General features: G+C 48.6%; 2 protein-coding genes across 2 annotated transcripts; both read left to right on the top strand.

Annotated features, from left to right (window-relative positions):
• Positions 1-13,876: 13,876 nt before the first annotated feature.
• Positions 13,877-14,803, top strand: LOC309853287 (olfactory receptor 8U3-like; the record flags this gene model as incomplete). The annotated part of the gene is made up of 1 exon (XM_082711126.1): positions 13,877-14,803. One exon carries the CDS (start codon positions 13,877-13,879, stop codon positions 14,801-14,803), a length of 927 nt encoding a protein of 308 aa, XP_082567252.1.
• Positions 14,804-19,360: 4,557 nt separating this feature from the next.
• LOC309853286 (uncharacterized protein) lies at positions 19,361-25,657 on the top strand (the record flags this gene model as incomplete). The annotated part of the gene is made up of 4 exons (XM_082711125.1): positions 19,361-19,382; positions 20,786-20,865; positions 22,169-22,295; positions 24,573-25,657. The coding sequence occupies 4 exons, from the start codon at positions 19,361-19,363 to the stop codon at positions 25,655-25,657; spliced, it is 1,314 nt and encodes a 437-aa protein (XP_082567251.1).
• Positions 25,658-26,366: the final 709 nt, after the last annotated feature.

The raw sequence follows: 26,366 nt of genomic DNA, 5'->3' as shown, positions 1-26,366 counted from the left end.
GGAAGTCAATGAGAATGAAGATGCTTCGGTCCAACACCTACACGTTATGGCAAAGGCGGTGCTAAGGGGGAAATACACAGCCATCTAAACGTCACTCAAAAAAATGGAAAAACCCCAAATACAGAAGTTAACTTTACACCCTAAAGAACTGGAGAAAGAACAACAAACAGAGCCCAAGCCATGCACAAAAAGAGAAATAATTAAAATTAGAGCAGAGATCAATTAATGTGGTTTTTTTTAAAGATTTTGTTTGTTTTTTAATTTATTTATTGGAAATAGGCCTTTATTACTTTTTAAATCATTTTAGAAAACAATATTGGCATTAATTTTGAAGTCATTTTCTTTTGCAAGTAACAAGTTATGTGATGACATACTTTAAATTTTTTTTAATTTTATTTTTTCAGTGTTTCAAGATTCATTGTTTATGCACCACACCCAGTGCTCCATGCAATACATGCCCTCCTGAATACCCACCACCAGGCTCACCCAACCTCCACCCCCCTCCCCTCCAAAACCCTCAGTTTGTTTCTCAGAGTCCACAGTCTCTCATGGTTCATCTCCCCCTCCGTTTTCCCCCAGCTGACTTCTCCTCATCTCCCCATGTCCTCTGTGTTAGTCCTTATGCTCCACAAATAAGCGAAACCATAGAACTGACTCTCTCTGCTTGACTTATTTCACTCCCAGGGTCCTGGGATCAAGCCCCACATCAGGCTCCCTGCTCAGTGGGAAGCCTGCTTCTCCCTCTGCCTGCCGCTCCCCCTGCCCATGCTCTTTCTCTCTCAAATAAATAAATAAAACAAGAGCTTTGAATGACACACTGGACCAGATGGACCTCATAGATACGTACAGAACATTGCACCCTACAACAACAGAATACTCATTCTTCTCCAGTGCACATGGAACTTTCTCCAGAACAGATCATACACTGGGTCACAATCAGGGCTCAAGCGACACCAAAAGACTGAGATTACTCCCTGCATATTCTCAGACCAGGTGCTGTGAAACCCCTGGGCCTCATTCCTGGTGGAGGGAGGTGAGTTACAAGCCAGCAAATCAGGGTTTCTCAATGTCTGCACGACTGACATTTGGGGCTGAATCAGTGGGGACTGTCCCATGCAGGATGTGGGGCAGTGTCCCCCACCTCTACCCACTAAAGCCAGGAGCACCCCCTTTCCAGCTGTGGTGACCAGAAGTATCTCCAGACATTGCCAGGTGTCTCCTGGGGAGCAAAGTGACCCTTCACTGAGAATAGCTGCCACAAAGAAAGACAGGACATCATTTCAGCAAATCAGCAGGTTTCTACTGTGCACCGAAGGCTCAGCACTGCTCCTGACACGGGACCACTGAGAGGGCCGGCCGGTCCAAGCCCTGTCCCACCTGCATGTCCATTTTACAACAGGAAATCACTTCTCAGAGAACAGAAGTGGCTCCTCGGGGCTGCACCGGGCCGCACCCAGGCATCTGGTCCTCTCACAACTCAGTGATGTGTTGTCTCAGCACAAACACAGAGCCACGTCCCCTGGGAGGGAAGTGCCTACCAGAGCCTCAGCTGCTTTGCTAATGAGTTCAACGAGTCAAAAAGTTTCCTCGCAATTCCCAGGCCAGTTTCCACTTGTCAGCTCCTAACAAGCTCAGGGCCCTGGTCTCCAGCGGCAACAGAGGGACACGGAGGCCAATTACCCCATCTGGCTCCCCCTGCTGCAGCCCCCGGCCCTGCATGTTAGCTAAGTTCTCGTCCTTGGGGAACCACCAGGAGCTTCCATGTAATGAGGCTTTTCTTAGCCGTAAGAAAACACATTGTTACCGGGTGCTGAACTGATTTGGGGGCGGATGGAATTCCCACCTCGTGTTAGCGGGTGAGCGCCATCCCGCTGGACCCCGGAGCCGCACAAGTTAGCCGAGGTTAGGGGAAACCAGCGCCCTTGTGTCTGTGTGTTCTCACCAAGGAACTTCAATCTTCAGCACAGACACTAAATATTCAGCCCAAGCAGCCGAAGAGGAGGACTAATTACAACGATCCCCTGAAGACACGCAGCTCCGTGGCTCTAGTTGACATTGACCTGCTGACGACCCAGCCAGGACCTCCTCCAGACCGCAGCTGCCTATTTCCCTCCCCACTTGACTGTCGGACAGACGTCTCCCATTGAACACAGTAAAGTAGAACCGTGACACTGTGTCCCCAAATCTGCTCTGCCTCCAAGTTTCCCCAGCCCAGTAAGGAGCACCATGATCCACCCAGATACTCAGGGCTAAAAGCCTAGAACTCACCCCAATCCTGAAATAGGGCGGTTGTAATCATGGAGTCACACGGCTGGGCTCAAATCCTGACTCCCATCCCACTTACCCGCTCTGTGGCTCTGCACGTGATTTCTCTATGTCTCAGTCTCCTCATCTGTAAAATGGAAATATATCAGGCCTTGATTCAGAGGGTTATTGCGAGGACGAAGCGGTGGGTCCGTAATTTTATACGTGTATGGTCATATACGTTGTATATGAGACCGTGTGCAGCACAGAGTAAGCATGTGTTTGCTATCATTACGGTTCTGTATTTCATTACTGTTGTGTCATATTACATAGGTATATTATATTACTACATTATGATATTATGTATCATTTTGTATTACATTACTATTATTTCTCTCACAACCCATAGGCAGCCACTGGCAAGAGTTTTCAACTCTTCACATTTTGAACTTTCAATTTCCAAAATATATTCATCCACACAGATCCATCACCACCTCTGCTGTCACCATGTTAGTCTAAGTCACCATGGCCCTCTATCAGACTCCTGCCAGCACACCTACACTCCCTAGTTCTGCCCTCACTCTCTTATTAAAGTTTACTCTACACCGTGTAATTCGGACCCTGCCACACTCTCACCCAAGCTCTCCTGGGGTCTCTTACGCCACTTGCTTTCCAATCCACACTCTTCACCATGGCCAGATGGACCCCACTTCCCACACCTGATCTCCTGCCACCCCGACCCTCCCCTCTGTTCAGTCACATCAGGGCTTTCTTGTCAACCCTGCAGCATGCCGAGTACCTCCTGGCCTCAAGACCTCACATGTGCTGTTCCCTCTGCTTGAACATTCCCTCCACAGTTCACTGCACAGCTCATTCTGCCACTTGATTCAGGTCCAAGCTTGGCTGTCACCTCCCCCATTAAGCTGTCCCTGACTAGCTGGCTGAACAAGTGCCCCATTGCCTTTCTCTGTCCCTCACCCTGCTTTGTTTTTCTTCATATACCAACCACCGCCTGAAACTTGAAAATACATTTGTTTACTTATTTACTGTTTGACTCCTAGCTAGAATATAACAGCCATGATTTTAGAGATCTTGGATCTTCATGGAGAAGAGTGTGTTAGAGGCATAGAAAAAACAGTCATCGAATGAGTCAGTGACACAACAATAAAACGAAGAAATGATAAACTATTATGCACTGAATTGTGCTCCCCGCCCCGAAATACATAGGTTGAAACCCTAACCCCCTACGACCTCAGAATGAGACCTCATTGGGAAATGGGGTCCTCGCACAGGTCATCAGTTAAGAGGAGGTCATCCTGGATTAGGATTCCCCTAATCAATATTAATAGAGAACTTATACAAATGAGAAGATGACGTGTAGAGACACGGGGACAAGACAGTCATCCACAGGCCAGGGAGGGACCTGGAGCAGATCCATCAGAGTTCTCAGGAGCAATCGACCTGCAGATGCCTTGACCTCAGCCTCCTGCTTCCAGAACGTCCAGACAGCAAATGTGTGTCATTTAAGCCGCTGTTTGTGGTGCTTGTTATGGTAGTTCTAGAATACAAAGGCACTAAGTAGGACCTTTTTATCAAGTATCTAAACAAATATACAAGGCATTCCTACACACTCACAAGACGTCAGAACGCCACTAAAGCCTGGACAGAAGATGAACATAAAATTCACAAGAGAAAGGCGAAAGACCAAGGAGTATTGAGTATGTCACTGAGTAGGACATACCAAAATAAGCATGTGGTAAAAACGAGGCAACTGAAGCAGCTGGGATCCCGGCCTGGGCCTTGGGAGAGAAGAGGGAAATGAGCCAGAAAACCGGAGAAATGTGATGAAGTAACTCAGTTCACACTTCACTTACAAATAACTGGTGGACGTTCATCTCTCTGTTTTGACAGACACACGTGGTTGTGTAAGTTGTGATATCAGGGGCAGCTGTGAGAAGTTTATATGGAGACTGTGCTATTTTTGTGACAATTCCATGAATCTAAAACGATTAAAGCACACGAAATTTAAAATAGATATATTTTTAAAGGATTCAGTAACAGAGTGTCATGGTATAGAGCCTAGGATTCTGTCACTCCCCAGCTATGTGGCCTTGGACAAGTTCCCTAGTCTCCATGAGCCCTTACATTCTCGTCTGTAAAATAAGGACTAATAATAGTACTTGCTTTCTAGGGTTGTTGTGAGGATCGAGGGTTTGATACGGTGAATGCAGAACGTCATCGGGAAATCAGTAGATAAGTATTTGCTAGCCTTATTGTTATTTTTGCTGATGATGTCGGCAACTATTAAAACATTGGCAGTGACTTTCAGTAAACAGGATCTGCACTGTTGGTGGGAAAGAAATGGGTGTTTTTTGAAGGAAAGAGGGACCATTTTCTTTTTTTTTTTCTTTTTAGATTTCATTTATTTGAGAGAGAGCATGAGTTGGGTGGCCGAGAAAGGGAGGAGAGGGGAAAGGAGAAGCAGGCTCCCCGCTGAGCAGGGAGCCCGAAGTGGGGCTCAATCTTAGGACCCTGAGATCATGACCTGAGCTGAAGGCAGAGGCTTAATGACTGACCACCCAGGCATGCCAACAGCAAACATTTTAATTAATATTTTCACAGCTTCATTGATACATAATTTACATCATGAACTTCATCCATTTAAATTGTAGAGTTAAACGGTGTTTCATATCTTCACAGAGCTGTACAGACCATCAATGTAATTAATTTTTCAAGTGTACCATTCGAGGGGGGGTTGGTATTTTCACGAAAATGTGCAACCACCACAGCACACTCACATGTATGTGTCCGCATGCACATTCTAAGGATGGTGGACATCTGCACTGTCTCCACTGTGCAGCTATGTTGCAACCAACGTAGCTAGGAATGTCATCTACTCGTGTTCAGGAACAGACACACATGCGTCCCTGCGTTCATCCCCGCGAGCGGCGGGCGTCCTCTGTGCCTCACACGGGATGTGCATCTTCAGATCACCATGGCTTGGAAGCTTTAACTCTTGTCTCCCTCCCAGCTTCAATGTCATCACTACCTTGTGTTTTGGATGCAGCTTGTTTGTTTTCCAGATCCCTTCAGACATTTTTTTTTAAGACTTTATTTATTTATTTGACAGAAACAAAGAGATCACAAGTAGACAGAGAGGCAAGCAGAGGCGGGGTGGGTGAGGAAGCAGGCCCCTTGCTGAGCTGAGAGCCCAATGCAGGGCTCAATTCCAGGACCCTGAGATCATGACCTGAGCCGAAGGCAGAGGCTTAACCCACTGAGCCACCCAGGTGCCCCACTGTACATATTTCATATTTTTTAGGAGTTTTATGGCTTTAGATCTCACATTTAGGTCTTTGATGCATTTTGAGTTTATTTTTGGATATGGTCTAAAAAAATGGTCCAGTTTCATTCTTTTGCATGTAGCTGCCTTCAGACATTTTTATTTGTTTTCTACCTTTGCTCACATCTGGATGCAAACTTACCTCTCTTTCCTTTCCATTTCTTGCTCCAGCTCAGACTTTCCATCTTAAATCTCCTTGCATCTGTCTAATGTGTGCCTGCTATAGTTTCCTTCAGTCTATAGGTGGCAGATTCTCAATCTTTTCATGGAAAAAAACCATTTTTATCTTGCCCTCATTCTTGAGCAATGCTTTTTCTGGTGTATGTTAATAGATACAGTCTTTGGACACATTAAAGAAATCATTTGCTGACCTTGACTTCCATTTTTGCTGCTATCAGTCAGGCTAACAGCTATTCCTTTGAAGGTGACCTTTTTTCTCTGGCTGATTTTAAGATGATCTCATTAACTTTGGTTTTTCCAAATTCTGTGATGTGTCTGGGTATTAGTTTCATCTTATTTATCATGCTTGGGATCTGTTGAACTTCTTGAATACATATACATATATTGATATCTGTCAAGCGTTCTGGGAAATTCTCAGCCGTTTTTCCTTCAAATTTTGCCCTAACCTCTGCACTGTGGGGGATTTCTCTCTGAACCCACTCAAGTCACTATAAAATTAACCATCACAACTCCATTCTGTCTTTTCTCTTGGGACTTTAATCAATCACATATTGGACCTTCTCACTAAAAACCTCACACCTCTTAGTCTCTCTTTTGGATTCTTTCATCTTTTTTATCTCTGTGTGCTGAATTATGGATAATTTCTGCTACTATCCCTTCTACTTAATAATTCTTGTGTCCCATCTGCTGCTAAATAAATCTATTTGGTCTGTATTTCCAGTTTTGTGATTTTTGTGTTTCTAGGCATTGTCTCTGATTCTTTTTCAAACTACCTATCACTTTTTATAGGTTCCTGTTTCCTACAGATATTTCCAAACTTACATACCTTCAAATATGGCAAATGTAGTTCTGTAATCTGTAACTGACAGGTCCAGTGTCTGGAGGTACCCCAGGTCTGCTTCTGCTGTGTGATTTTTCTTCTGCCTCTTGTGCATTTTGTCTTATTTCCTTGGGTGCCTACTTATCTTTTATCAGTCACTGTCCTTAAAAAAATAATTTGCGAGTTTTCCTCCAGACACAAGATAAGCATTTCTTCCACCAGAGAAATTTTGCTTTGCTCTAGCAGATGCTACAGTAGGAAAAATTCTAAGATGACTCTGAATGACTCACACCCGTGTAAAATCCTCTCTCCCGCAGCATAGGTGAGACCAATGAATACAGGAAATACCATGCCTGTAAATATGTTATGTCATGTGGCAAAGGGGATTATGCAGATGTAATTAACATCACTAATCAGTTGACTTTGAGTTAATTAAAAGGGAGATTACACTGGGTGGGCCTGGATTAATCAGGTGAAATCCTTCAACAGGATGGATTCTCCTGATGACTGCAAAGAACAAAGAAACAAAAGAACACATTGCTTGTGTAGACTAGTGACTTCTGAGGGTCTCAGTCCTCCAAATGCAAAGAACCAGGTTCTGCACGCAAGAAGTTGAAAGAGCAGGGAGCCTCCAGTGTAGTCTGACACACCCTCCTCATATGCTCCACATGCATGAGGTTGCAAAGTGCTGCTGAGCATAGGAACCTCAGAACTGCTGCTACAATTGAAGGTTCCAAAAAACAAGGGAAGAAGAAGCTACATGTGGGTCTTGATGGTATGCAGAAATTGGGTTTTGAGGGATTTATAGATTTTTAAAGTTGTTGCTACTTTGGAATTGTATAATATAGCTTCTAAAACACAGTATCGAGGGACACCTGGGTGACTCAGTCGGTTAAGCAGCTGCCTTGGGCTCAGGTCACGATCCCAGGGTCCTGGGATAGAGCCCCACCTCAGGCTCTCTGCTCAGTGGGGAGTCTGCTTCTCCCTCTGGCTCTGTGCTCTCGATCTCTCTCTCTCAAATAAACAAATAAAATATTTTAAAAAACCCACACACACATCATGGAGGGATGCCTGGGTGGCTCAGTCAGTTAAGCAGCTGCATTCAGCTTAGGTCATAATCCCTGGGATTGAGTCTGGGCCACTAAAGCCATCCCAGGGTCCTGGAATGGAGTCCAGCATTGGACTCCTTTCTCAGTGGGAAGCCTGCTCATCCCTCTCCCTCTGCCCCTCTGCCCTGCTCATGCTCTCTCTCTCCATCTCAAATAAATAAATAAAATCTTTTTTAAAAAGTGAGATGACTTCTAGCTATTGGTTGGGCATAAGTTTAAAAGACTGATGCATCCACTACTGGCCAGAAAGACAGAAAGTTGATAGCCTTATAAATAGTTGGTGTTCATTGATAAAGCTTGTTTATGGTGACTTTGCATAATTGATCAGAATTAGAATTCTTCCAGCCCTCCCATTTAGCAATCCCACTTTAGGGGAACCTCGTCTGTTCATACACGGAAACAGCGTACACTTGCCTTATGACTAGATCCAAGATCAAAACACAAAGTTCAATGATTTGTGTGAATATCAACCTTAATCAATCAGAAAATGTCATGGAAAAGTAAATCCCAGTCGCAAGAACCACCAAAGCTCCAAGTTAATGAGAGGAAAAAGAAGTAGGTAAAACTTACATGGAGAAAATTATTTAAAAAATAAAAAACTTTTCCGAAAGACATAAGATATCTGAGAAAGGTGCAAGAATGCTCACTACAGGGGCCCCTGTGGGGCTCAGTCAGTTAAGCAACTGCTTCTGGCTCAAGTCATGACCCCAGGGTCCTGGGATTGAGCTCCGTGTCGGGCTCCCTGCTCAGGGAGAAGACTACTTCTCCCTCTGCCTGCTGATCCCCCTGCTTGTGCGCGCTCTCTGTCTCTCTCTGACAAATAAATCAATAAAATCTAAACAATTTTTAAAAAGGGATGCTCACTGCAGGATTATTTGTCTTGGCAAAAGAATGTTGAAAATAACCTTAAAGTCCACCAACATGGGGACCCATGGTGCAAGGTACTCTGCAGTAGTCACAAGGACGGATGTAATTCTAAGTGTAAGCCCTATTTATTTCAACAGATATATCTCCAAGACACAGTAAAAAAAAAAAAAAAAAAAAAAAGATGTTGTGGGAGAGTGTTCTCAGCAGGAAATAGTAGTAACAATGTCCAATAAAACCAACTTTAAGGGCTTTTGATATGACCCCTCTAGAAAGGATATAAGCAGGTGGCCTGACAGCAGGTGGCTGACAGCTCCTTGTCAAAGAGCTGTGTTCTCAAAGTCTGGAGCCACTGTGGGACAGAAAGTCCCCAGAGGTGACTTTGGATGAATTCCCAAGTTGATGAGAGAGAGACAGCCAAGCAGAGACTGTGTGGCTCACAGCTGATTGCAGCTGCCGTCAGCGCGCTGGCCCTTCCCCAGTGCCTTCCTCGCCTGTGGCTTCTAAGTGGGGAATCCATCCTAGAGCCAGGAATCCCAGCTTGGATCTGTGTCACCTCACCCCTTGGGAGGAACTGGCCTCCCACAAGCCCAGCGCAGTGCCTTGAAGAGGTCTGGCTTCCCTGTCCTGGGCGAGATGGTCAGGACACTCTGCCAGGTAGGTCGGGCCGCTCCAAATTTCCGAACGGCTCCCATCTCCTACCTGGGGTGACTGTAGGCAGCAGAGCCATGATGGAAGCCTGTGGTTACAAGGCTCGTCAGCCAGGTCTGAGCTGTGGCACTGCCTACCTCTTACTAACTCTGAGACCTTGGGCAAAGTGCTTCACTTCTCTGTGCCTCAGTTTTTCTATCTATGAATGGAGATGATGAAATTGTGTCTTCCTTCTAGGGCGGTGTTTGAATGAAAGGCTCTCAGTTCCGGGTCTGGCTCTCAGGAAGGGATGTTTAAATGCCAGTTATCCTACTGGTGTTATACAAGGGACTCAAGACTCAGTCAAAGAGGCCACATCAGGGCTAGTGACATTCTGGGGTCAGGTCATTCTTGCTGTGGGGAGAGCGGGGAGCTGTCCAGTGCATGGAACAAAGTTCAGCAGCCTTGCTGCTCTCTACCCACTAGATGCCACAAGCATCTTCCCCAGTCGTGACAACCAAAAACGTCTCTGGCTTTCCCACGTGTGCCTGGTGGGATACCATTGTCCCCAGCTGGGAACCACTGCTCTGAGTGAGCTCCCTGTGAGTGGAGGCATGTAAGCCAAAGCTGTGGGCCAGCAAGGTGGGAACATTAGGGGAGACACTCAAGCTCTGGTGAAGAGGCCATTCCCAAAATCTCACGAACCCCCAGAATCGATGTTTCTGTGTCACTCGTCTGCCAGGCTCATTTCTCCCATCGGCTCATGGCTCAAATCCTGGCCCTGTGCTCCTCTCCACCGCCTCAGATTAGGATGTTGGTCGTAAGACTTTTTTTTTTTTTGAAGATTTTTTATTTATTTATTTGACAGACAGAGATCATAAGTAGTCAGAGAGGCAGACAGAGAGAGAGGAAGGGAAGCAGGCTCCCCACTGAGCAGATTGTCTGATGTCGGACTGGATCCCAGGACCCTGGAATCATGACCTGAGCCGAAAGCAGAGGCTATAATCCACTGAGCCACCCAGGCGTCCCCTCCATGTATTTATTTTGAAGGAAAAAGAGTGAGAGAGAGAGAGAGAGAGCACAAGCAGGGGGAGGGGCTAAGGGAGAAGCAGGCTCCCCGCTGAGCAGGGAGCCCAACTTGAGACTCAATCCCAAGACCCTGGGATCATAACCTTACCCAAAGGCAGACTCTTATCCAACTGAGCCACCCAGGCATCCCTGTTGGTAGTATTCTAATTTATATCCACCAAAAGGTAATACCACACAGCTCTGAGAAACATGGACTCTTCCTTCTGGAGAAAATCCTGAAGATGCACAGTTTTAGATCCCAGGCGGTCATCTAAGAGCTCCGCATGTACTCTGCACGTACTAACAACCCCATGGGGTGGGGAAGGGATGGCCGTCGCTATTTTCAGGTATGACAGAGAAAGGAACCAAAGCACAGAGAGGTTGAGTAATTTACCTAAGGTCACACAGCTGGGAAGTGGCAGGGTCAGGCATTCTCTTTCAAGTCTGTTCTGTACATCATGACAGCCTCCCTCTTGGTTGTGAGTACAACTCTGGTGTCTCTCCAACTTTCCCATGGCAGAAACATCATCAACTGAAAAGCGCACTGACAATCCGTAACTATGTAACGGGTAAACGTGTGACTGGCTCCAGCTAGAGGAAAGGGTCAGTCCCAACAGGAAAGCTCCCCTTGCCTTGATGACCCCCAAGGGCTCAGTGGAAGAGTCAGAAATGCCTTTGCAAGTCCCTCAGTTTCCAAGAGAGAAACACTGAAACAAACGAACAAAACTAACGTAGGGTTGAAGGTTATCATTCATGTGTTACGCACCCGGCCCCGGGGCCTAAACACCGTCGCATAACCTCGCTTCCTCTCCAAAAGAGAGCACGCAGCCTTGTCACATTTATTTTCGTTCCTACTGACTTTTGAAAAAATCCAGCAGTGAGGCGGTAACGTCAGGGCTAGAGAAGGCAAGACAGGCTGTCAAGGTGTGGGGAGCCAGGTCGGATGAAGCAGCCGTAGGTTGGCCCGCTGTGTTCCATGGGCGGCTCTCTGTGGTGGTGGATGCTGCTGCTGGGGGGTCTCCTCCTTTGTCAGCCCTTTCTGGAACCTCCGTGCACACCATAGGCTCCCCCTGAGCAGAACATCTGAAAAGCCGGGAGCCCGATGTGCCTTCTCCGACACACACTGAAATCAATCACAGTGCAGCAAGACAATACGCAGTGTCCCCTCGCTGTGTCCTGCCGAGGGACGCATGAGGACAAGGTTTGTTCTCCGCAGAATCTCATGGACAAGAGGAAGAGGAGACATGGCGTTAGCTATGTAACCATATTGCTTTTCTCCTGCTTGCGTGTGGGAAAGCACCATATCTCCAGGATGGAAGGTGAATCTCAGAATAGGAGGAAGAGGGCAGAGGACGGAGGGCGGGGGTATAATTCCGGCGCTGCTGTGACAGGTCATCGCAGACACGGTCTCCTGAAACAACACACATGTCCTGTCTCACAGTCTGGGGAACTGGAAGTCTGAGATGAGTTTCATGGGGCTGAGATCAAGGTGTGGTGGGGCTGCCTTCTCTTCCAGAGGCTCATGGGGGAGAATCCAAGTCCTTGCCTGTCCCAGCTTCCAGGGGCGCCCGCCTCCCCTGACAGGTGACCCACATCATACCAAACTGTGCTTCTGTCCTCTCTTCTCTGATTCTCTTCTGTCTTGGGAAGGGCCCCTGTGGCTATAGGGGTTTCCGCCAGCCCCTCAGTTTGCTGGGGCCACCACAGCAAAATGCCACAGACTGGGTGGCTTTGAAACAGAAATGTGTTCTCTCATAGTTATGGAGGCTGGAAGTCTGGGATCCGTTTGTCCACAGGACCACGCTCCTCCTGACCCCTGCAGGCCCCCTCCCCGGGCTCTGCCTAGCTTAGCATTTGGTGGCTTGCCAGTGTCTGCGGCATTCCCTGGCTGTAGATGCACTGTCTCACCGTCTGTCTTTGTCATCACATGGCCGTCCCTTGTGTGTCTCTGTCTTTGTGAGACCCTCTTCCTATAAGGACCTCATCGTAACTCACTACATCTGCAGTGGCCTATTTCCAGCTGAGGCTCCATTCTGAGGTACTGGGGGTTAGGACTGCAATGTATCTTTTGCTGGGAGTGGAGCCGGCAGGGGTGGGGGGGACACAGTTCATCCCTAACCCCAGGATAATCCAGGATAATCTACACATCTGAAAATCTTCAGCTTAACCACACTTGCAAAGTTCCTTTTGCCCTGTAAGGTCACATACCCCCAGGTTTCGGGGACTGGGACAGAGAGCGCTTTGGAATGCAGGCATTATTCTGCCAATGAGAGGCAGATAATAAGTGAGGCGGTTTATGTCCCCGAGGAGATCACTAGGACTCCGCTGGGAGTTCCAGGCCCACCCCCAGCTGTCCAGGGCTGCCATCCCATAGCACTGGAAGTGACATCGGCGACAGGGGCTGATGGAGCATGAAAAAAGTAATACTTTCCATGAAGAAGTTTAGAGATATATTTTCATGTCAATTTTATTACACAATCCCAGCAGCTCAGGGACCACAGTGGAAAGGAAAATAAGGAACACACACTCACAAAGAAACATAACAGTAAGAGCCAACCTTTAGTGACAGCCCCATCACCTGCCAGAACTTGTTTTAAGTATGTTTCTTGCAGTCCTCACGTGCTCCCACAACACACACTATATCCTACAGAGGAGGAAATCCATCCTACAGAGGAGGAAATTGAGTCTCTGGGAGATTAAGGTATTTGTGCAAGGTCACACAGAATCCAAACCCTGGACATCTGGTGCAAAAACATTCTATGCACCACTTCCCTCCCCTACAGAGCTTCCTCTGAGGGATGCCGGGAAACAAAGACAAGAGGAAAAGGGGGCCCTGCACTCAGGTGGGGGTGCTTGCAGCCTCCCACGGGAAACAGACCTTTACAAGGCCTTGGGTTGGATGTCACCATGACAATGTTATGAAGTTATGAAGCAAGTACACATAAGACCAGAAGTCTTAAACTGGAGGGCCCATTAGATAGGCACAATGTTTTAAATTTGAACTTCCTGCCAATGTAAAGAAGTCAGGAAAATTTCACATTTGTTAAAGGATTTTATTTATTTATTTGAGAGGGAAGGAGTATGCATGAGCATAAGCTGAGCGGGGGGAGGGGACAGAGGGAGAGGGAGACACAACCTCGGAGCTGAGCAGGGAGCCTGACATGGGGCTCCATCCCACGACCCTGAGGCTATGACCTGAGCCCAAATCAAGAGTCAGATGCTCAAATGACCGAGCCACCCAGGTGCCCCAGGAAATTTCACAATGAAAAAACAACCTGGAATTCTGGCTTTTCTTGGCAAATATCAGAGGATCTGGCAGTGCTTGGTCCCCCAACAGCTAGCACGAGCTTAGAGCAGCTGTCTCTCTTGAACAGAACATTGTGTACGCTCCTCCTACCCCCACCCATGACACTCCACCAGATTCCCAGATGCATCTGCCAGACACCGTGAGTATCTGGAGTTTGAGACCGCCAGGGAAGGCCGTGCATGTGCATTTAATTCAGACGCAGCTCACCTCCCCTTCCTTTCCTCCTAGGTCTTTGCTGTTGTCTCCTCATTCCCCTTGTGGCTGTTCCCTGAGTGGCCTCAGCAGTTCAGGACTTCTTCCAAAGGCCGACCATGCCCAATCTCACAGCAGTCTCTGTCTTCCTCCTCCGGGGCTTCTCCACAGTCCCCCAGTTACAGTTGCTCAGCGCCGCCTCCTTCCTTCTCATTTACCTGGCTGCCATTCTGGGGAACGTGGCTATCGTGGCCGCCGTGACACAGGACGCGCACCTGCACATGCCCATGTACTTCTTCCTCAAACACCTCTCCTTGGTGGATATCTGTTCCGTGTCCACCACCCTCCCCCGGGCCTTGGTTGCCACCATGCTGGGCTCCAGGGACATCTCCCTCCATGCATGTGCATCCCAGCTCTTTGCCTTTGTCTGCCTTGGGTCCACGGAGTGTTTTCTCATCACCTCCATGGCTTTCGATCGTTGTCTGGCCATCTATAAGCCCCTGTTGTACAGAGCAGCCATGAGCCCTGAGACCTGCATCTCCCTGGTGTCGGTGGCCTGGGGCAGTGGGCTTGTTTTCTCGGCCTTCCACACAGCCAACACCTTCTCCCTGCCCTTCTGTGGCCCCAACGTGATCGATCACTTCTTCTGTGACATCCCTGCACTCATGCGGCTAGCCTGTGCCAATGCAGATGTCCACGAGGCTGCAGGATTTGCAGTCAGTGGCTGCGTCATCATGAGCTGCTTTGGCCTCACTGTCTTGTCCTACGTCCGCATCTTGGCCACCGTGTGTCGGATCCGCTCCACTGCCAGCCGCTGGAAGGCCCTGTCCACCTGTTCCTCCCACCTGGCCACTGTGCTCCTGTTCTATGGCTCTGGCAGCTCTGCCTACATGCAGCCCCGCACCAGCTACTCCCCAACGCAAGGGCTTGTGGCAGCTGTCTTCTACTCTGTCCTCACGCCCACCCTGAATCCACTTATCTACAGCCTGAGGAACAAGGACATGAAGGGAGCCCTGCAGAAGCTTTATCCTCGGGGGCCATTTTAGGACTTGGCATCTGGACATGGGAGGCACCCAGCAATCCACCCTCACAGGAGGTCCCTGTGGCCACGGTAAGGTGCTAGTGCCTCCGGACACCACAAGGAACACACCTGTAGCCAAAAAGTTGGCAGCCAAGTTGGATGACAATGAGCTATGCCATCTACCTAGTAGATGTCCAGGTAAGCTAGAGATATGTCCAATGTGCAGTTAATATAGGCAAATGGTACTATAGGTACACAGGGGAAGATGGAGGACAGGGAGTAAATAATTTAAATAGCGGGATCATTCCATCCAAGAGCCCCTTTGATGACCCTATGTCCCAGAGAGTCCAATAGGAGACCTCCCTTTCAGTTTCCATGGGCCTTCTGCAGGTGGGCACACCTTGGCCTACTCAATGTGCTTCATGGTTAGCGGTAGACATTTTTTCATCTAATGCCTGTCCTGAATGCAAGCCAATGACTTCAATCAGAAGAAGCAGCAAATATTCCAGAAGAAAAATAGGCCATTTTGGACTTGTCCATATACACTGTGTCATCTTCATGTGAATCCTTCCCAAGGGAATGTCAAAGGCATTTTCATCTTTCTACCATGTTAACCTGGTAGCCTTTTATGAGTTGGATTTTTGGTTCAGTTGTTTTCATAGAAAACAACAAACAGTGGGTTAAATGATACAGAAGGCTTAGTTCTCTTTCGTTTAAACATCTGTGCTTGAGGTAATTCTAGTGTCTCTGTGCCACAAAGTCGTTCTGAGACCAGGTTCCTCCTGTCTCTTTGCTCTACCATTGCCTAAGTTCTCCTTATCCGCAAGGTGAGGGAGAGCTCACCAGCACCTCATTCACAATCTGGCTTCAGGAAGGAATAGAGAGGAAATAGAGGGCAAGCAACATGGTTTTAAGATGTAAACCAGAAGTTTCTGCTAATACCGCATTGGCTAGTGCTTAGTCACATGGCCATGCTGACCCAAAAAGGAGGCTGGGAAATGTCTCCAGTTGGGTTGCCATGCACCAAGATAAAACTCTAGAAAGAAGGAAAGAACAGTTCCTTTTTTTTTTTAATTTATTTTTATTTTTTGAAAACAGTTCCTATTTTTTGATCATTCCTCCATATCCACTCTTTTGATGAGTGACCATCTATCTTTTTTTATTGATTTACAAAATGATCATCTTTTATTTCTTCTATTACAAGAACAAAGCTATCTGATAATACCACATTTGTAAATAATAGCAAATTATGGTTCTAGTAAGCAATTTTTTTCTTTCTTTCTTTCTTTCTTTCTTTCTTTCTTTCTTTCTTTCTTTATTATTTATTTTCAGCATAACAGTATTCATTATTTTTGCACCACACCCAGTGCTCCATGCAATCCGTGCCCTCTATAATACCTACCACCTGGTAACCCGACCTCCCCCACCCCCCGCCCCTTCAAAACCCTCAGATTGTTTTTCAGAGTCCATAGTCTTTCATGGTTCACCTCCCCTTCCAATTTCCCCCAACTCCCTTCTCCTCTTTTTACTCCATCCTATCATCATATTTCCAATTCCTCTTTTGTTCCCAGACCATCTTTACTAGTCACTCTTATATGCACTGTCTCTAACATTTGAAACACTTCATGATGTGGTTGTAATTCTCTTCACTTTGCAGATAAGGAAAATAAAATACAGATAGATTAGGCAATCTACCCAAAGTTAAGAGGATGGGGAAAGGATCAATAATTTTATCCAGAAGCACTCAGGGTTCTATTTTTGAATGATAAAAATTAGACTGTATTTCTCTTTGACTTTAAATACCTTGGGGCGCCTGGGTGGTACAGTCAATTAAGTATCTGACTCTTGATTTCGGCTCAGGTCATGGGATCAAACCCCGCATGAGGCTTCATGCTGGGCATGGAGCCTGCTTGAGTTTCTCTCTCCTTCTCCCTCTTCCCCCACCTCTCTAAAAATAAATTAATAATTTTTTTTTTTAAAGCAACCTTACTTTGTTAAGACATTTTGTGGGGAGGTTTTAGGAAACCGTTGCTGTGCTACCGACATATCCTTGAGGATACCAGCCTCTTGATCAAATGCATAACCCTTGGGAGTTATTGTCCAAATTGTCCAAAAAGAGAAAAGGAGCCTCCACAACCCTCCTATCCAAAGCAGCTCACCTCCTGGTCACTCTCAATGCCCTCGTTTTGTTTTATTTCCTACTTGAATTTCTCGCCACCTGTAATTACCTAGATTGTTCAGTTTGTTTGTTCTGCTCCCCACCACCCCTTCCAGATATAACCTCCATGAGAGTGGCACTGCCTTCTGCGTGCTGTGGCCCCAGTGTGCAGCATACTGTCTGGCATGCACTAGGCGTTCGATATGTATTTCTTGAATAAACAAATGTGATGCAGAACAACAAAAAACAAGAGCCGGAGTGGCTATGGCGTTAGCTGGAGTCAGAGGGCTGGGCCTTCTGAGCACTTAATGGCTTCTTAGCCCCTTCCCCACACTTATTTGTGCCACACCTGCATGCCTCTTTGGGCTCCACAAACCCAGCTCAAACAACCCTCCCCTAATCAGATTATTAAGTGCAGCTGAATCCAAACCAACACTGATTAGAAGACAGACTCTTATTTTACATTTCGCTAAGAACGAAAAAGACACTATCGATCAACGATGACACCTTCTCAATGAAACACAAGAGAGCAAGAGCGTGCTGCTCAGCCTTCAGATCACAGCTCAAATACCACTTCCTGATCACCCCTCCTGGCTCAACCTAAGTCATTTTCCTTCTATGCTCTTAGAACTCCCATTTCTCCAAAATACACACCGCAATTTCAATAAATTGTTTAGTTATCTGTTTACAGATCTGTCCCCCACACACCAGAATGAAAGCTGAATGAAGGTGATTACGTGTTTGTTTCCTATTATCGAATGGCGAGCTGGAAAGCCAGCTCTCTGGAGAAAAATACTGTAGCACTTGCCAACTGCCATGGCCTAAGTAATCTCACCACAGCTGATGTCAAACTAGGAGTCCGCAGCCTAACAACCGATCTGCATCATTTCTGAACATTTAAAGTGAGCTCTTGGGGCGCCTGGGTGGCTCAGCGGGTTAAAGCCTCTGCCTTCAGCTCCGGTCATGATCCCAGGGTTCTGGGATCGAGCCCCGCATCGGGCTCTCTGCTCAGCGGGAGCCTGCTTCCTCCTCTCTCTCTTTCTCTCTGCCTACTTGTGATCTCTGTCATATAAATAAATAAAACCTTTAAAAAAAATAAAATAAAGTGAACTCTTGTGCGACCTCCCAGCCTGCTCCAGCACGCAGTTGTCCCAGGACCAAAAATAGATGGTTAGTGAGTGAATACACTGACATTAAACCACGATGAGTGAATAGCAGCAAGGACTTCAAACTGAGCACACGTGCAGGCAGCTTTCTGTCCTCCTCCACGCCTGTGCCTTCTCAGGTTCCACCTCACCAGGTGGCACTCAGGCACTCTCTTACCCCCTCCTCTTCCCATTACACTCCACATCCAGCATGTCCCCCAGTGCAGGTTTAAACCCACGCACGTCACACCATGCCCACGGCCACCAACCTCTCCTGGCACACCATCGTCTCTGTCTGGACCACTGCAACGGCCTCCTCTCCGATCTCCCTGACTTCACTCTTGGCTTCCCAAACTCACCCTCCACCCAGCAGCCACGGGCTCCTGTGAATGCATAAATCGGGCCACGCCACCCCACCCCATCCCACCCCCCGTTGCGGCCCTTCAGTGCCCATCCACTGCCTGGGGCTCTCCAGCCTCCTCCCCTGCACCCACCCCTGCATCTTTCACCCCCAGCTATGCGGGCGTTACCTTGGTTCTTCAAGCACATCAACCTTCACCCTGTCTCAGGGCCTTTGCACTGGCTCCTTTCTCGGCCTGGTATGCCCTTGCCGAGCTGGAGTGTGGCTGCTGCTGCCCACGCTTGAAATTCACTTCAAATGTCATTTCCTGGAAGGTGCAGAGACGTTCCCAAGCCGCCTCTTTGGGCAGCATCGGCCTTTCGCCTCTTATTGCCTTCCAGTGCCTCATTTGTGGGGTATTACTCCCCACTTCGGAGACAGGAAGTATCCGCTCTGTGGGGCTAGTTCCTGTTTCTCAGACAAGGGCTCTCACTTGGGAGACAGGGAGTATCCGCTCTGCGGAGCTGGTTCCTCCTTCTCACAGGAGCTGAGCTGAACCCAGGAAGGATGGAGCCCCAGCGCCACGGGGACGTACACCGGAGCACCGGTCTCTGAACCACAACTCCCAGAGAGCTCTGCGCCCGGGCGCCGGGAGCGCTTCCACTTCCAGCCGGGCCGCATCTGGGCTGCAGCTCTGCGGAGGTGTGGTGCGCGCGTGAGCTAGTGTAGGTCTGTGCGTGTGTCCCTTGCCGAGTGTGACTTTGTGATCCGTGACTCGGTGGGAGTGTGTGTGTGATGAGGGCATGTCGGGTGTGTCTGATGCAGTGACGTCCGCGTGGTGAGGCATCTCTGCCGGTTGCTGGAGTGAGCGCCGGGGCGGGGGCGTGAGCGGAGTGTGAGGCGGTGTGTGTGTGTGTGCAAGCGGGGGCGTTGCCGAGGATGATTTGCTGTCAGAGTTCAGGTGGGATTTTGTGAGTATCTGAAGTTGCCTCTCAAGCCGTGTGTGTGTGTGTGTGTGTGTGTGTGTGTGTGTGTGTGGTGTTGTCTGGGAGTGTCCGCAGTCTGCCTGAGGCTGGGTGTGCATGTTGAGTGTGGAAGGGCCTGGTGTGTGAGTGTGAGTTTGTCCTCGTCCGAGGGTCTGTGTGACTGAATGCAGACCTGTATGTCACGAGGGTCTATGGTAATTTGTCATTTAAGGGATCGTATGTGACTGAGTTGGGGGCGTTAGAGCAACGGGGAGCCCAGTCCTGTGTGACTCCTGTGGCTCTGGTAATGGAGTTTGGCTTCTGTGTGTGGTTTTGTGCGGGAGGGGCTTACGTGGAGGGCGAGTTTGTGTGGCTGTTGTGGTTCGTGACCCTGTGCCATGCTGGATGTCCCTGTGGGAAGGGGGCTTCCAAGCACTTGCCTGAGGAAGCGAACAATGTGCGTGTGGTTGTGTTTGTGCGCAAGTATAACAAGTGTCCCCAAACTAGGTGGCCACACTGTGCTGAGTCCGCGTGGCTGCGTTCATCTGTAAGTGTCATTGTCCCTTGTGCATGAGATTTCTTGGGGATGCCTGTGGAATTTTGTTCCTGGGTGGTGCGGCTTGTGATGGAACTTGCATTCTCCCGGGGAACACAGTGAAATAGTGCCCGTCACTGATAAATGCTCGGGGAGGAAACACTAGAGGGCGGGGGACATAGGGGCTGGGTCCGCTCACTGAGTTTGGGCCGGTAGAAACACCCTTTGAGGACGGAGGTCTAGGCTCAGCCCTGCACGGTGAGAATGACCTGGAGGAGAAGTGGGAGGAAGAGTGTTGTCAGCAGAGGGAGAGGTGAGGACAGAGGCCCTAAAGCAGGAATGAGCCTGGGATCCTGGAGGAACAGCAGGACGGTGGGGGGGTGAGCAGATGAGGCCACCACTGATCGGCTCGGGTTACAAGGCCAGACCTGATGTCAAGAGGTGGGGACAGACACCACACTTAAGGTGACAGGTCACCTCAGAGGTACATGGCCAAGGGTATATCTACAGGGAGTGTGAAGGACTGGGGGCACTAATACCATCCGCCACAGTAATGCTGTCACCATGTCCTACAGGTAGATACCATTCTATCCCCATTTCTCAAATAAGGAAACTGAGTCTCAGAGAGAGGTCCTGGAACTTGTCCAACGCCATACAATTAGTGGGTCGGAGGTGGGATTCAAATCCAGGTACCTTGTTTCCAGAGTTTGGGTTCTCAGCTTAGATTGGGCTGCAGGAAACAGTGCCACTTAACGCATTCCTCCAACTCCAACAAGGGATGTGGTCCTTTCGGGTCCTGGAGGAGGGGCAGTTGTGATGGCCCAGCTGGGCTCCTCTCTCACCACTCTTTCTTCCTCCCCCCAGCTCGGATCTCAGGCCTCCACCAGGAGAGGTCCTTTGCCGAGGAGGGCATGGTTCCCGGGCTTGTGACTGTGAGGCCCCAGGTCAGTCAGTCTTCGTTGGTCTCCCCTGAGAGGGCCACTGGGTTCTGAAAGGCAGGACGTTGCTTCTGGTTGGGTGTGGAGCACCCAGTGGGGTAGTGGTGGCGGCGGGTGTGCTTCACGTGTTAGTCGGCGGATATCTGCGGGCCTCCTGTGTATGGAGCAGGATGCAGTCCTTTTGAGACTGACGAGGCCCCTGCTTGGGTGGAGACCAGGAGCGATGTGGGGGACACTCAACAAAGACACCAGCCTGGTCATTCAGGGGTGGTAAGTGCTGCGGGAGATCCATGAACGCACCAGGCAGGGTCAGAGATAGCAACACTAGGCCGGTGTTCTGGTGTTCCGTGACAACTGCTAGCTGGGCTGAGGCGGGGGTGCCCTCTTTGGATACAAGATTTCTAGTTTGCGGCAGTCCCCAGCAACTGAATCCTGTGTCAGCAGAGAATTACTTTTCTCAGGAAAGGGAGAAATGGAAGCAGGATGAAGGAGGGCCATGTGTTTCAGGAAAACTGTAAGCATTCGGGCAGCCCATTTCATTCATCCCCACTACCTCGCTAGTCCCCCCCATAGGCACTTGAGTTTGAGACCCCAGAGTTGGGGAGTCACAGTGGGAAACTGAGCCCATCTATAGGGGCGACTGTGACCAGGCTCCAGCCTGTTGTCACTGCAGGAATCCAGGCTTTGCAATGTAAAAGCTTCCTGTTTTTCAAGACTGATATTTGGATTTTTGTATGAATATCCATGTTTTAAATTATCGGCAGTGCCAATAAAATATTGGCACCTTCCAATAGCCACATGGCACAGACCTCTTCACTTCCCTCGGGTCTTTGTCCAGAGTCACTGCCTTGTAAAGTCTCTCCTGACCACTCTAGCTGGTACCTAATGTCCCATCACTCTCGTCCCTGCCTGTTTTTCTCTGTACCACTTAGCACCATCTGACATGCTGTTTGGCTGGTTTATTGTCTAAGCCTGACTGGAATGTGGGACTCACCAGGGCAGGGTTTTAGTCTGTATCCCCAGTGCCTAGAAAGGTGCCTGGCCGTAGGTGACCTTAGTAAATCTTTGTCACACTGAATGCATTGCAGTTTCCCTATAGAGCCCCACGGGAATCAGACTTCAGCAGTCTGTGGGCTCTTCTAGCTCTTGGTTCTAGCTCTTGAACCACCACATGCAACCTCCGCCACACTGTGGTGAGTCCTGAACCCAGCCTGACCACTCTTTTCTTGTTTGACTCCCCTCCTGACCCCAGGCCCCTTTCCCTATGGACACATGAAGGGCTAGTCATGCTGTGGCCTTGTCATTCCAGGAGCTAATTGCGTTCCAGGATGTGGCGATAGACTTCTCCCAGGAGGAGTGGGGGCAGCTGAGTCCTGGCCAGAAAGTGCTGTACTGGGACGTCATGCTGGAAAACTACAGGAACCTGATCTCACTGGGTAAGGACAGTAGCTTATCAATGAACTCAGACCCTACCTTACTGCACAGAAGCCAAGGGGCATCGTCTGTGTTGGGTTGAGGCTCAGCCATTCAGTGCCTCTGAGGGTCCTCCCACACTCCTTCCCCTGAAGTGTCTACCTCTCTATAGGAACATAATGGAAACATTAAGGGTAACTCAGACTTCAGGCATGGCTGGATCCAGGAGCTCAAGTGTTACTTCCTGACCTTAGTCTCTTTGGTCCTCTATAGGCTCCCACTCTGTGTTTCTTAGTTCTGTTTCTTCCTCTCTTGGTTCCACTCCTGGGCTGGCTCCTTCCGTTTCTGGCAGCAATGGGTTCAGTGACACGCTGGTCCCAGGAGGGCAGAAGGCTTTCTTTCCCAGAAGTTCTAACGGAAGTTGCAGGCCCTAGTGCCATCAGACCAAATCTGTTCTCTTTCTTAAGCCAGCTGGAGGCCAGGGGACTGAGCTTTTTAATTGGCCACGCTTGGTTTAGCCATTGTTGGTAGCTGACTCCTGCTGAACACTCAGTATATGCCAGTGTTTGGCTGGGATGTGTTGGGGGGAAGAGAGCCCAAAGGAGGGTCAACAAGGGCGCAGTCAGTGGGGTCCCATTGAAAGGTGTCCACAGAGAATGTACTGTCTACCTCTCAGTTCAGTTTAAAGCCTGTTTCTGCCTCTGCCTCCACCCCTCTCTGCCTTCTTTCCTGCTCTGTCTTGCTCAGTCCCTGTGATGGAACTGACTGCCCCATGTCTGTGTGCCTCAGACTTGTTTCTCCCACAACCCTGGTGAAAGGTACATTTTACATCGCAGCCCACTGCACATGCTGTGTATCCATCAGATATAAATGAAATAAAAATTGTATAAAGTGGGGTGCCTGGGTGGCTCAGTGGGTTAAAGCCTCTGCCTTCGGCTCAGGTCAGGATTTCAGGGTACTGGGATTGAGCCCCGCATCGGGCTCTCTGCTTGGCAGGGAGCCTGCTTCCTCCTCTCTCTGTCTGCCTGCCTCTCTGCCTACTTGTGATCTCTCCTTTTCAAATTAAATAAAATCTTCAAAAATAAATTAATTAATTAAAAAATAAATTGTATGAAGTGATACTTGTCCTTACTATACACAGTGCACTGTTACTCCATTCTGTCCCGTTGTTTAAAACTTCTTGTCACAACCTACTAAAGCCGTGGTCTCAACTCAGACTGGTTTTGCCCTGAGGGGACATGTAGCAATGTCTCAAGATTTCTTTGGTCGTCCCTGCTGAGAGGGCACTGTGGTGCAGAGGGGAAGTGGCCAGGAATGCTGCCTGCCATCCTGCAATACCCAGGACAGTCCCCACAACAGAACTTCCTGGCCCAAAATGTCACTGGTGCCAAGGCAGGGAACCTGACTTAGTTCCATGACTCACTGAAGAACAGCAATGGCCTAAAATTGAGTGTGCATGTGCCCCAGCTGCGGAGACCAGGCTGTGAGGTAGTGAGGGCTCACTCCAGCCCACGTGGGCTTCTGAGGCCCCAGTGTCCTGGTCTGCCCTTTCCAGGTTCTCATCCTCCCAGATAAGCTGGATTCATCCTTGACATGTTTCTTTCCTCTGTCGGTCAACTCTGCTTTCCCCGATTTTAAAATCTATGCATGCTTCCCCTTAACCCAGCCTGGTTCCAGGTGTCCTCCTAGTGTCAAGCCTCATTAGAGAGCTGATATATCAGTCAGAATTCTCCAGAAAAACAGAACCAATAAACTATATATTGAGGGATTTACTTTAAGAAATGACTCAACACATTTTGGGGCTGCCCAGCAGGCTGGAAATAAGCTGGAGCCGATGCTGCTGACTTAAGGCAAAATTTCCTATGAAACCTGTTTTTGCTCTGCAGGCCTTCAACTGATTGGGTGAGGCCCACCTACATGATCATAGATAATTTCCTTTACCTGAAGTGATTTTAAATGCTAACCAACATGGGGCATCTGGGTGCCTCAGTCATTAGGCATCTGCCTTCGGCTCAGGTCATGATCCCAGGGTCCTGGGATTGAGCTCCACATTGGGCTCCCTGCTTGGCAGAGAGCCTGCTTCTCCCTCTCCCACTCCCCTTACGTGTGCTCCCTCTCTCACTGTCTCTCTCTGTCAAATAAATAAATAAAATCTTTTTAAAAAATGCTAACCAACACTTGGATTTGTATTTGATTGAGATTGCTGGGGACTAGAGCATGGTCGGGCTGACAAGACTGATAGTCACAATGGGTAATGGAGCAGCCATCTGATTTTCAGTATTCTGTCTCACACCTTACAGGAATTTGCAGTTTTGAAAACTTTATTTCAGACTGGGGCACTGGGTCTGACAACAGGATACCTTCAAAGCATAACATCTCTGAAGAGTCACCTCAAAAGAAGGGACATCGGGACATGAACTTCATAAAGGCCTGCAGAGAGAACAGCCTCTCTGAGATGCCCATCCTGGTGGAATCTCTGAGCAGCTTCACAGAGAAGAAAGGCTATGGATGTCCTGAATGTGGGAGAGCCTTCAGCTCCAAGTCCTTCCTTACTCAGCACTGGCGGATCCACACAGGGGAGAGACCCTATGAATGCAGTGAGTGCATGAGGGCCTTCAGCCAGAGGGCAAACCTTACTCAGCATCAAAGAATTCATTCTGGAGAGAAACCATACAAGTGTGAGGACTGTGACAAAGCTTTCAGGTGGAGCTCCTCCCTCTGGGAGCACCAGATCACCCACAGTGGCAGGAAGCCATTTCTCTGTAATGAATGTGGGAAAGGCTTCAGCAAACGCTCAGCCCTCCTCTCCCATCAGAGGATTCACACTGGCGAAAAACCCTATCAGTGCAATGAGTGTGGGAAGGCCTTTAGTGATCAGTCTTTTTTCAGCCAGCACCGGAAGATCCACAGTGGGAAGAAACCTTACCAATGCAGTGAATGTGGAAAGGCCTTTAGCTGGGCCTCATCCCTTAATCTCCACCAGAGAACTCATACAAGTGAGAACCCCTATAAGTGTCCCGACTGCAGGAAACCCTTCCAGTACAGGTCCTCCCTCATCAAGCACCGGAAAACCCACACAGGAGAGAAACCCTACAAAGGCAGTGACTATGAGAAGACTTTCCGCTACAGCTCCTCCCTCAGCCTCCATCAGAGAACTCACACTGGGGAGAGTCCCTACACGTGTAAGCAGTGCAGGGACGCCTTCAGGTACCACTCCTCCCTGACCAAGCACCAGTGGACCCACAAAATCAAGACACCCCATGAGTGTAAGGAATGTCTAAAAGCCTTTAGTTGTGATTCATCCCATAAAGTACATCAGAGGATCCATACCAGGGAGAAATCCTACGCATACAGTGAGGGTGAGGAAGACCATTGTGGCAACTGATTTCCAGCAGTTCTTAATAAAACAGACTATGCACATAGAACCTTCAGATTTCCTTCATCCCGGGAGGTCTGAGACATCACATACATTAGTTTTGAGGATATGCCTCAGGGGTTCCCAAAACCACACCCAAGTTCAGTGACTCAGTAAGAGGACACAAAGGACTGTGCATATAGTCATACTTATGGCTAAGAGTTATAGCAAAAGGATAGAAAGCAAAACCTGCAAAGAGGCGCATGGGGTGAGGTCTGGAGGAAGCCAGGCACAAGCTTTCAGGATTCCTCTCCAAGCAGAGTCACATGGGACACATTTAGTTCCTCCAGCAGGTTGTGACAGCACTGCTCTCCCAGCACTTCCTCTGAACATTAAGCTATTTTCTGACCTCAGGATCTTGGCTCATGCTGTTTCCTCTGCCCAGAACCCTCTCCTCCCTAATGTTCCTTGGCTGCCTTCTCATAAGGTCACCTCTTCAGAAAGCTTTTCCTGGACCACCCAGTCTAAAACTGGCCCTCCCCACTGGCACTCCCTCTGCCCATTTACCATCGTTTTCTTTGTAGCACATACCACCTTTTTTTGCTTATTACCTTTCTCTTTATTGTACACTGAAGTTCGAGAAATACTGGTTTGGGACAAGGTTGAAAAGTTCATGTCTGTGGGGGTCAAGCACTTCATGCAGATGCGTGAATGCCTTTAGGTCAAACTCACCTCCAGT

Source organism: Mustela nivalis, assembly GCF_964662115.1.
Source record: "Mustela nivalis genome assembly, chromosome: 18".
NCBI lineage: Eukaryota > Metazoa > Chordata > Mammalia > Carnivora > Mustelidae > Mustela > Mustela nivalis.
This window is presented reverse-complemented; position numbering and strand designations above follow the sequence as displayed.